We start from the raw sequence: 11,337 nt of genomic DNA on the forward strand, positions 1-11,337 counted from the left end.
TCACGCAGCCGGTTTTTTTTCTACTCTTCTCACGTTTGCGGCGATATGCACACTTTGGTGCTCCTTTTATACCAACATCGAGTTTCACGTTGGCCGCCTTGCCCGTCTTTGGTAAATCCCCGAGACTTTTGATTCCTAAATAACTCTTCTAGAAGCGCTTTTGACTTGGCCTTTGGAGGCATAAATGGGTGAACGGGGTTAAGGATAGTTCATTTCACAAGGGTTAAATACCCTTAAGAATATCCCTCTAGGGCGCTCCATTTGTCTGCTTTCAGGTTCTTTCGACTCAGCCTGCGACGAACCGAACTTTCATGATACGTTTGATTAACGCCCACAAGAGAATGTGGCGGTCTTTTGCTATTTCCCCCTCTCCTTCTAGGCTTCAGTATCACGAAGTTCACAAAAATATCATGTACCGCGGAAAGCACACAAAAAAAGAGAGAGGCAGAAACTTGGCATCCAAAAAAAGAAAGCTTGTATGTCTCGGTCTTGCAGCGTCCGTCCTCTATGCTTTGCTTCATTGTCTCTTTGTATCCATTCCTTCGTTCTGCGTTTACAGAGGTCATGGCGCGCTTCGGCACAGAGACTCCGTATTCTCTTTCCATTTCGCGCCTGATGAGATGGCTGATTTCTATTTTAGACAGAGTAGTGAGCGGGTTCTCTGTCGCTGACGTGAAAATGCAACTCTAACCTTGACTCTTTTTCATGCATGCATGTATGAGATGATGTTGAGATACAGAGTGGGCATACCAGAAATAAGAAGGCAGAGCCAAAGAAAAGAGGAGAGAGGGGTACGGGGGCGACGAGGGGAAGGAGGATGATGGGGCAGTTCAGAACTCAGGTTAACCTGCTTCAGATTCAGCTTGGGGCATATGCACGTTTGGACACTTTGTGTTTATCTAGTGTGTCGGAGTCCCTAAAGAGCCTGGCTATCACACTCAGTCTTGGAGAGCTTTGTTGCACAGGAAAGCCAAAGCACAATGGCAAAAAGCAAGGCAAGATAACTCATTTGCTTGGAGACAGCAGGAGACGGGCGCCGATCAGTAGCATCGAAGAACTAGAAAAGAAGAGGGTAAGAGAAAACTAAGAGGTCCCCAATTGGCGAGACTAATTAACCCCCACCCCACCCAGCCCCAACTTCATTTTAAGCAAGACAAAATGCGGGAGAACCAAAAAATGCACATCAGTGTTGATGATGTCAGCTACAGGGCCCTTGTTCGAAAGCATGGCAGACGTGTTTCAGAGCTGGAGAGGGATGCAGTGGGTGACACTTCGTAATCAAAAAAGAGAAGACAAGATGGGACGATGCAGGCCGCTTTGCAGGAGAGAGACAGACTTGAGCGGAGGAAAAGGAAAATTTTCCTGCTGTCTAGGCTGTCTAGACTTGTCTATTTGTGTAGACCCCCAATCAAGGAACGGAGCTAAATTGGCGGTTTTGTGGTTATACGGACTGGAAGCGGAGTTGAAGGCTCTCCCCTTTGATCCTTAATCACGAGGAGGAAGACGGACGAGAGAAGCTGGAAGCGAAGCTTGGAAAGGGGAAGCATCTAGCTTAGCGACTGGCCAGAAGCGGAATGGAGGGAGCTCCTTCATAGCTTCAGCGTCTTTACATCTTCATGCCTTTATGCTTCGATATCCACCTACCGTGGGTGGATACCGGGACTACTACCGCATCGTCCATGCGAGCACCTCGCTTCGAAGCTGTCATTCGTCGAGACGTAATGGAGAGACCAGCCCAAGTTCATGCATGTGTGCATCCTTACTTTGGTCGTCTTTTGCGTCTTGTGCCAGTTCTTCCTTCCCCCCCTCTCAGGTCCCGTTCTTTGCTCCGCCTTCCCCGACCATGGCCCCCTGGTTGGAGCTTGCTGCTAGCTTTTTTTTTCTTTTTCCTTTCCTTCGCCTTTCCTCGCCCTCGCTCTCGCCCTCGCTCTCGCCTTCGCCTTCGCCTTCGTCTGGCTTGGGCAAGCAGACCCTGGATAGGCCCTGTCTGTGTGTTCCGCTTCAGAGTTGCCTAGTAGGTTCTTGGAGCCGCGTGGTCTATGCTTGCTTTCCTTCTTAGGCTTTTCCTCGAGAGCCTGCCGGGGAACCCTTATTCTCTTGCGCTCCATTTTCCACGTGGGCTCTGGCGCTGTTTTTGCTCTCTTCTTTCTGGCGTTGCTTATAAAAGAAAAGATGGAAGGGGTCAAAAAAGGCACCCTCGATTTCGAAACACGCCTGCTAGGATCCTGTTCCTCTTACACTCAGACGAACCACCTAGCAACACAAGGCTTGGATTTCTCTACTACTTGGGCATTTTTGGCTGATACAAGGGAATAAATAGACTGGAAGGTTAGAAAAGCAAGCTGCTGCTTGTTTGAAACCCAACAGCCTCTAGGCTCTTCGCGCAAGGGTCGGGTGAGGGCTCGAGCTCGCTTCACTTTCACGCAGCTTGGCTTCTTCGACCCCCCTCTTCTTGCCTTTTTCCTTGTAAAAGTTATAGGTCAACAGGCGGGTCTTGCTAGCTTGATATATAAGAACAAGAAGCACGCTCCAACTCTACGGCTCGTGCTTTTCCCCCTCCCGCCCCGATCGAAGACGCAAGAAGAAGACTAGCAGACAAGCCAATACTATTCGTGGAGGAGGGCATATCAGCTAGCTGCTATATGTTATTTGAAGTGTGAGTTGTACAGTCAGACTTGATCAGTGCGTTGCTTCTTCTTGTCTCCTAATACTTTGTTCAGCCAGTTACATCAAGCCGTCAAGCTTTGTAGATGTGAATCTGTTTTTAGATTTTCTCTTTTTTTATTATTTCTTGTCATTTTTATTTTTACTTCCTTTTATTTCCTTCTCATCACGTCTTTTGCTTCTTCCGTTCACTCCTTTGGCCCTTGATTTATTCCCTTTGATTCTCCCTTTTTCTTGTGACTGTCCTTCTCTCTCGTCCTCTTCTTCTCTTTCTCTGTCTTGTATATTTCCTAGACCCAGCGTCCCTATTTCCTTGTTGTTGTTCTCTTTCCATTTGTCCTTCTCTCTTCTGATTATTTATTCTCTTTAACTCTTCCACAATGCCTTCCAAGGCTCTCTTCAACAAGGCTAGTCCGCCTAGCTCGCGCTCAAGAACATCATCGGCCTCTATCCGCGGCAAGATCTCCGCGCCTATTCCGTTTCCTGATCCTCTAGAGGATGACTACCAGCTTCAGGTCCGCCTGCAGGAGCAAAAGCGGATGGCTGGCTCTGTTCAGTCTCCTATAGCACCGTCCATGTCCATTCCAACCTCTATTCCGAGGGCCAGCCTATTAGCATGCCAATTGTGCCAAATTCAACGCTGGCCCAAGCTCAGGCCCGGGCGGTTGCTACGGGGACATCACCAGCTTCTCCTTTTATCCCATCGGCCACGCCGCCTTTGAATGAGAACGCGAGTGAGAATGTGAACGGTGCTGTGGCACAGCCTGTAGCCGCGTCTCCATCACCTATACCACCACTGTCTGCTGAGGCACCTCAAAACTCTGAAAGCTCCCAACCTGAGACTACTAAAGATTCTGTTGCTGATTCATCATTGCCTGCTGCTCCAACTCGGCCACAAAATTCAACTCCAGTCCCAGCTTCAACTCCAACTCCAGTCCCAATCCCAGTCTCAGTCCCGTCGTCTACCCCATCCCCGGCTCCTGTCATGAGCAGCCGTCCGCTTCCTACGCCCTCGCCTACACCTACTATGGCAATGGCTAATGCAAGCACACCCCACAGCCGGAGCTATTCACAGAACCAGATGCACAGGGAGAGCATAATCCAGAGCAGCACCAATAACGGTAGCATTAGCAGTAGCAATAGCGGAGGCCGCGTGTCGAGCCGCGGTCGTCCACCTGTCCCTAACACAATAACCAGAACTTCGGCAGCAACAAGTATTGGAACAGAACGCACATCCAAGACTAACAGTACCGTATTATCCTCTCATGATAACGCGCCCGCTGTAGCCTCCTCGCTTCGTGGACAAATACATGGACATGGACATAGCGAGAGTCAGAGCCAGAGCCAGAGCCGGAGTCAGCCCCAACTCAAGTCTCAAAAGCAAGCCCAGCCAGACTCAACTGCAGCTCGTGCTGCTATTCCAGAACGGAAAAAGAGCACACTTCGCTCTGCCTTTAGCAGGTTATTCGGAAAAAAGCGCGCAAAGGCACCGCAGCCAGAGCTAGTATCAAAAGTACCTGAAGGGCGGGCTTCGTCTATAGCGCCCGGCCCTGTAGAGATATCAAGGGTAAGTATTTTATCTCTTCCTTTCAGCCGCATCAAGGAGCTGACAATTTCATTCCCACTAGATAAACCAGTTCCAGCCACCAAGCCGACCTCCGGGTACTCCCGAGCCAAAGCGTTCAATTTCCCTTTCTATTGTGGATCATGATAATGCTCATGATCGCGCTCTTCGCTCTCATTCAGTGGGGCCTAATGATATAGCGGCTATTGAGAGTGCACGTAATTCGGCCAATTTTGAGTCAACACAACTCCAAGCAAAATTGCAGTCACAGGTTCAAACGCACCAACAAACACATGAGCCTCAATCCAGGCCTGAGTCTCAATTTCAGCCCCATGCCCAGCCTCAACCTTCGCCCTCGGCTTTCTTCTTCAATGCAAAGCGCCGCGCTGCCAGCACCGGTGGTGATTTCTTTGTTCCCCCACGCAGCTTTTTTGCAGAGCCCAGCGGGCTTTCTCCGCGCCCGGCAAGCTCACAATGCCGGAACCGCACGCCACAGGAAGATGAGATGCCGGATGGAGACGGGTCGGAGCTGGTTGGCACTGGAACCGGCACTGGAATTGGAATGGGTGCTGGTGTCGGAGCTGGGGCCAGTAGACCAGACGAAATCGGAAAGGCCATCACAAGCCAGGACATTCTGCGCAACCGCCGCCGGTCGCGCTCTGTCCCAGGGATTGGCTTGGCTCAGGGCGCACCGACGCGTCGGCGTAGCGATGAAATTCGTTACTGGCGCCAGAGCCATGTTGGTGCTTTTGCTCTGTCGCCCAACTACAATCGTGGGCCGATGGCGGATACAGATGATATGACAGTTAGAAGTGACTGCGGAGATGCTGAACCTGATACTCATGCCGAGTCTGATAGCGCCAGTCATCATGATAGCCGAGCGGAAGCTATTGCAGCAGTGACAGAAGAATCACAGACTTTGCAGCCTCCCACTCTCCGACAGCCGTTTGACTTTGGTACCACAACCAGTCCTATGAAGATTACTGAGGCTGTAAGCCTAGAATCACGTGTCGGTAGAGTAGAAGGCCGTCTTGGACGGCTAGAAAAGACCCTGAACAGCTTCCACCATGTACTGCCAGGCTTCCGCCTCACTGATGATGGGACGCGTTTTGACGTTGGCCTCGGCCTAGGTTTGGGCGCTTCTACCTCATCAGGAGGACAGCCCAATACTATACTTACAGCTACCGGCAGCAGCATTGGGGATACGAGCCGCGGGGGCACGAGTCTAGGTGATACAAGCGTAGGCAGAACCAGCTTTGGAACAGGGACAACCGTAGATGACCGCACGGGCATCGGGTCCCGAAGCAGTGCCGACATTCGGCTGAGACGCCCATCTAGCTCGCAACAGAGCGAAGACTCGCATACTGCCTTTATCCAGACGCCGGTATTCCTTAGCTCGCTACACGCTGCACCGGCACCGGCACCACGCGCAGTCTCGCCATCACCCACGTCGACGGCGGGACCAGAGCTAGCCACAGAAGCGAGCGGCTCCATCACCAACGAGCAATATACTCGCTTGCTTTCGCTGATTGAGACTGAGCGGGCCGCCCGTGCTATTCTAGAGGCTGAGGTGTACCGTCTCGCTCGTGCACTAAACCTAGCTTCATCACCAGCAACTGCATCGGGACGGCGGCCGACGCTGACGGCCTCGACATCTGCGCTGCCGCTTTCTAGTAGCGCACCACCGCGCAACTTTAGCCTGCACTATGCTGCCGGGGCGGCATTCAACCGGACAGCGAACGAGACGTCGATGTTTTATGATGAGGATACCCGCGCTAGTGGAGACAATGAAAACGACACGGAGGCGCATCGCCGGGGTGACGGGCGCGGCAACTATGGCACACAGGGCCACCACAATATGCACTCCCTCTATGCTGAGGACTCGACTTTCTTGCCTAGCGACAGCAGCCTAGTCGGTGCGATCGACGTAGACCGCGAAGACGGCCTAGATTCCGGGCTAGGCGGCGACGTGAGCATCATGGGCCACAGCATTCTAGTTCAGGAGGCTCAGCGCAAAACAGCACGCACTATGTCGCTGAGCCAGCTGACGCTGGGCAAGAAGCTGCCGTTCGAGGGCGAGAAGCGGCTTGAGTATGAGATGGAGCATGCGCCGCGGCATGCGCTTTAAGGGGGAAAACAGGCCAGCTTTTTTTGTTTTTGTTTCACATCATTCTCTTGTTACTTTTCTTATGTTGTTTTCTGCCTACTTTATTTTTCCTTTGTCTAGTTCAAGTGTGGTTCCCTTTGTCTCGGTTCTACTTGATACCCATTTTCGACCAATATAAATGCACACTTTTGTATATACATCCTTTTTTTTCTTGTTTTTTTGCATGCTACAAACTCTTTTTTAGCTCAGTCCACGGGCAATATCGTCTCATGCTGAGACCACTACCACTGCTGTGAGCGGGAAACTGATGCCATGGCGCTCTGGGATAGGCATGACATGGAGCCATTGTGAGACTGAAGCAAGGTAGACAATGGCTTGTTGGAGGACAGTCAACATGTACTACTAGAGGGGTAGACCTAGGGTTATACTGGTAGGGTTGTATTGTGTCTCCAACAAACGTAGAGGCTGAGTGGGTTTTGGAGGCTTTCCCCTCACCATTGTTGTTGGGAGGGCAGCCTGCCTGCCGCTTTGATGGGGGAGACTTAATGGGCTGGAGATGTTGTAGGTGCCCTGTATTTAGGACTATTCATGACCGCTTAGATGTTTTTCTAGTGGTGAGTCCGCCTATCTGCTATGTAATAGCTGGCTCTGCAGCTGTCAGGTACCATTTTGCACATAGTCAGCGCGGAAAGATACTTCGTGGCTGGCGTCTTTTTTCTTTTTGGCTTTAGCTTGCTGACTACAAAGCGAGACAATTGTGACGCTTTGCCTTCTTTCTTTTGCTTCTTTCTTTTCTCCTTCCTCCTCGTCTTTTGTCTTTCTGGTTGAACTCACTTCATAGCAAATACCGCCCTTTTCTCTTCTCTATTTTCCCGCTCCTTTTCTTACGCGACAACGAACATACCGACTATCTCTCGGCAAATCAAGCCTTTTGCCACTACGTCTACTGCATCGTGATATTCTGCTACCGCCTCTCTGATAGAGAAGGTTTCTGTTCGATAACGGACGGACATTACTGCCTCGCTCTTCGCCACTGCCCTGTCCCAGCCTCTGTGTCTCATTTCGCTTGCCCCATCTTTCTCGTCGTCATGGATCCGCAAAGCCAGCCATATGGCGACGGCCATGGCCAAAGCTGGGCGGGGCCTGCCTTGTCCTCTGCTGGACTCTCTTCGGCTAGGACGCCATCACGTCGAAACGACGGTAAGTTTAGTTGTAGAGTGGGTAGATGGGGGCTGCTTGCTAACGCATGCTCTGCTCAGAATCCTGGGTCGAGATCTCGTCTGAGCCTTCGTCTTCTCTCTCTTCTGTTGCTGACGAAATCGTCACCACGGGCTTGCGCATCGGCTCTACCTCTAATCAGAGCGCTTGTCCCCCACATGGTCCTAACGCCCGCCGTCGCCGCTCTGCCCCTGTAATCCGCCACCCCTGTCAGGATATCTCAGAATCTAGCCGACCGTCGTCACTGCGCCGTGGTACGGCACATGATTTTGAAGCCAGCGGTAGCGAAGAAGAGGCCCATATCCTAGCCAGCTCCAGCGAGACAGGACCGCTGAAAGAACATGGTGCGACTGCGGGTCGCGGTGGACCTGTCGGCTCTGCTGCGGTCGTGACCTTTTCGCCTACCCCACAAATTGCCGCATTGCCTATGAGCGACCATGCAGCGACTGAGTCCGAGTCCGAGTCCGAGTCTGCCAGCGACTTTGCTGCCTCAGATGACGATGAGAACGAAAACGACACCGCCGAAACGGGTGCTCCAAGCACCACACCTGTCATCTTCCGTCCCCAACCTAACGCTTTCAACAGTGCCCCTGTCCCTGTTCCCGCCCCCGCCCCTGCTGGTGCCATTACTCGTCGTCGTCCCACTCACCCGCACAATACCCCCCTACTCACCCAACGCCGTGGATCAGCCCCAGCATCTGCTAGCCACTTCCGCTCACCAACCTTTCGTGTTGATAACGATGCCGCCCTGCGCGCCTCACTCAACACTCTTCTGTCCTGTGCTGCAGCCGCTCGGGGTTTTGGTAGAGACAGTCCTGTTTCGCGCGGCGTCTCTACAGCTTCACAGGATCCTCTCCTCCGTCCCTCGGGTGCTCCTACGCATCCAATGAACCTGCAGATCGTACCCGAGTCGGAGCTCATGCGTGAAAGCGACGATGAAGCGCATCTGCTGGATGGCGGCAGAGCGCTATCCTCTGCTAAACTCGCAATGGCCCCTCCTGCTGCATCAGGTACTTCGTCGTCATCAGCGTCGTCTCGCCGGCAATCTCTAGGCAACACTGCCGATGCCAGCACTCGTACGCGACGTCAAACCTCGGCGACACGAGCTCATAAGAAGCGGCGTACTCCTGGCCCCACTGCTACTTCGCCTTTTACTAGCGCCGCCACCACCTCTGGGGCTGATACATCGCTGCTCTCGCCAACTGCGCTCACCTGGGTTGTCAGTGCTGGCGTCGTGGTGCTCTTCTCGGTCGTGGGCTTTGGTGCCGGTTATGTCATTGGTCGCGAGGTCGGGAGGCAGGAGACCTTAGCCCTAGCATCGGCGGGACTGAAAGGAGGTGATGCTGCAGCGTGTAGCGTTGAGGTTGGTAGTGGCGGGCTGAGGCACTTCCGCTGGGGCGTAGTAGTGTAATGGGCGCGTCCTGGTGGCTGAAGCTGAGTTCAAGGCATGTCCGTTTGTGGGCAAACCTGCGTAGCTACCTGGTATCCCTTCTCGGCTAGCCTGGCCCAGAGCTGTTGATGTCTTGGATTTTGACGCGTCTTTTCTGTTTCTTCTTTGATTGCTTGTTTGTGTGATGATGATGATACCCAGGGCTGCCTGCCTTTTTTTGCTCTGCGCTGTGCTGTTGGTCTGCATGAAATGTCTTGTTGTGAACGGATGCCAACACCTCTAACCCACCCATCCAGCTAATACTGCTCTTGTTGTCCTGTTTGTGTCCATTTTATCGTCTGCCATCTGTCCTTGTCCTTGTTCCTATCATGCTCTTCTCTCTTCTCAATGGACTTCTTGTCCTTGCCTTGTTCTCTAGTACCTCTAGTTGTGCCGTTCCAGTTTTATGAATGACGATGTCTTCCTAGTATTGATTTGTAGTTATCATTCTTTCTTATCCTTAATAATATCATGTGGTGTATCTATTCCATCATATCTACTTGCTTCCCTTCACCCTTGTATCTTGTATCCATCTCTCATTTCTCAATCCTACTATTCGATCTGGCGTGGCTCACCCTGACAGTGCATTTAGGTCTAGAGGTACACTGCTTCCCCGGCCAGCCCGGTACTTTCTCTGTCCTCCGATAAACGCCCGTGGGTTAGGCAACATGTTGTGGTCCTTGAACTTCCACCGACTATCATTGACAACAACTCGTTTGCTGGAGCCTGCTCCATTAACACCATTAGACGCTGTGCTAGAGCCATTGCCCTTGCTAGCACCGTTCATAGAGAGGATAAAATTGCTCGGGTCAAGCATAGATCGTGCTTGATGAACTGCGGGTCCATTCGAGTTGCGCGGAGACGGCGTGGAAGCTGTAGGCGGCGGGGGGGCGGCAGCTGGCATAGGGGGAGCTGCCACCGCCGGAGGAGGCGGAGGGGCTCCAGGGGGAGATGACGGACTGTTTCCTGTAGCGCGAAGAGCAGCTTGCATGGCGAAGTTCAAAGCTGTAGGGGCTGCAGCAGACGCTGGTGCTGTGGGGGTCCGGATGGGGGGAACCTGGGGAGAGGTATGTGTTGCTGGAGCGGGAGGAGCTGGGGCCACAGGAACTGAAGGCGGTGGAGGGGGCGCAGGGGCTGATGGAACCGAAGGGGCTGCTGAAGGCGGCAGAGGAGGTGCGCTGGGTGGCAAAGGAGGTGCACTTGGTGGCAAGGGCGGGGCCGATGAGGATGGCACACGAGGAGCGAGCGCTCCAGCTATCTTTGATGCCGGAGTTCCAGGCTTGCGACTGGACGGAAGAGGAGGCGGCTTTTTTCCCACAGGTGGCGGTGGTGGCTTCGAGGCTGTTGGTGGTTTAGGTGAAGGACGGCCAGGCAAGGAATATGGTGCAGTTGGGGCCGGGGGTGCCGGCGAGGGGGGAGCTGGAGCCGAACTTGTTGGGATCTTGGGAGCGGCAAATGAAGGGATAGGAGGGGCGCCTCGAGCAGACGAGGCATCGTTATCAGAGGTTGTAGAGCCACGTCCAGCTATGCGAGTAAAGGGGCATCTTGTTAGCAGAAGAACCAGTGATGGTGATGTAATGATATGAATAGATTGATCTTACTATCTACACCGCCGCGGGACTTTCGTAGCTTAGGCATACCGCCGGCGAAAAGCCCGGCCAACTGCGGACGCCCATCCATGCTATTTGATGGCTTGTGGCCCGGGCTTTCCAGCTCGCTGTTGCTTCGAGAGCGGGCGGCCGCAGCTGCTGCCATGGAGGGAACGGGAGGGGCGGCAAAGCTGGGATTGGCCTTGGCTAGGCCAGGAACTGGAGGAGCACCACCGATTGCTGGAGCGCCGCCTCCAGAAACGACCTTTCCAATAGCAGGGGCAGATCTGTCACTGGTAACGGTTTTCTTTAGAGCTCGCCCTTTTGAAATATCTGATAATAGAGCGCCCTACAAGTGACAATAGGAACATAGGTTAGCTCAGAGTTTTAAGCCACCTATTAACAAGGTAAATTTGCGAGAGACTTACACGCCCACCACCCAAACCGGCGGGGGGCTTCATTGGGCCGGGCGCCGGTGGAGGCGGAGGTGGAGGCGGAGGCGGAGGAGGCATTTCGGGCTATGGCGTTAAGGCTATTATTGAGGGATATGGTCGTGGTTGTGCGGGAGTTTCCAAGAGCTTCGTGAATGGGGTTGCCAAAGACTAGATATGACGGCGGCGATTACGGATGGAGTCGAGCACGAGGATGATGAGACAACTATTGTCCAAGTCAGAAACAGGCATAGAGGAACACGCCTAGCCAGCGAGACAAGGAGAGCAAAAAAAAGACGGTTGGTGATTGGCTGAGGTAAGATATTGATCGTGGC

The 11,337-nt window shown here is 53.0% G+C and overlaps 3 protein-coding genes across 3 annotated transcripts; 2 read left to right on the forward strand and 1 right to left on the reverse strand.

The window, feature by feature from the left end:
* Nucleotides 1–3,044: 3,044 nt before the first annotated feature.
* HOO65_030894 (uncharacterized protein) lies at nt 3,045–6,356 on the forward strand (the record flags this gene model as incomplete). The annotated part of the gene is made up of 3 exons (XM_071001827.1): nt 3,045–3,179; nt 3,320–4,231; nt 4,308–6,356. The coding sequence occupies 3 exons, from the start codon at nt 3,045–3,047 to the stop codon at nt 6,354–6,356; spliced, it is 3,096 nt and encodes a 1,031-aa protein (XP_070860573.1).
* Nucleotides 6,357–7,423: 1,067 nt separating this feature from the next.
* Nucleotides 7,424–8,964, forward strand: HOO65_030895 (uncharacterized protein; the record flags this gene model as incomplete). The annotated part of the gene is made up of 2 exons (XM_071002151.1): nt 7,424–7,535; nt 7,595–8,964. The coding sequence occupies 2 exons, from the start codon at nt 7,424–7,426 to the stop codon at nt 8,962–8,964; spliced, it is 1,482 nt and encodes a 493-aa protein (XP_070860574.1).
* Nucleotides 8,965–9,553: 589 nt separating this feature from the next.
* HOO65_030896 (uncharacterized protein) lies at nt 9,554–11,083 on the reverse strand (the record flags this gene model as incomplete). The annotated part of the gene is made up of 3 exons (XM_071002154.1): nt 9,554–10,506; nt 10,584–10,920; nt 11,000–11,083. The coding sequence occupies 3 exons, from the start codon at nt 11,081–11,083 to the stop codon at nt 9,554–9,556; spliced, it is 1,374 nt and encodes a 457-aa protein (XP_070860575.1).
* Between the last annotated feature and the right edge of the window lie 254 nt (nt 11,084–11,337).

The sequence above is a fragment of the Ceratocystis lukuohia genome (genome assembly GCF_044167205.1).
Source record: "Ceratocystis lukuohia strain C4212 chromosome Unknown Supercontig3_pilon, whole genome shotgun sequence".
Classification (NCBI taxonomy): domain Eukaryota; kingdom Fungi; phylum Ascomycota; class Sordariomycetes; order Microascales; family Ceratocystidaceae; genus Ceratocystis; species Ceratocystis lukuohia.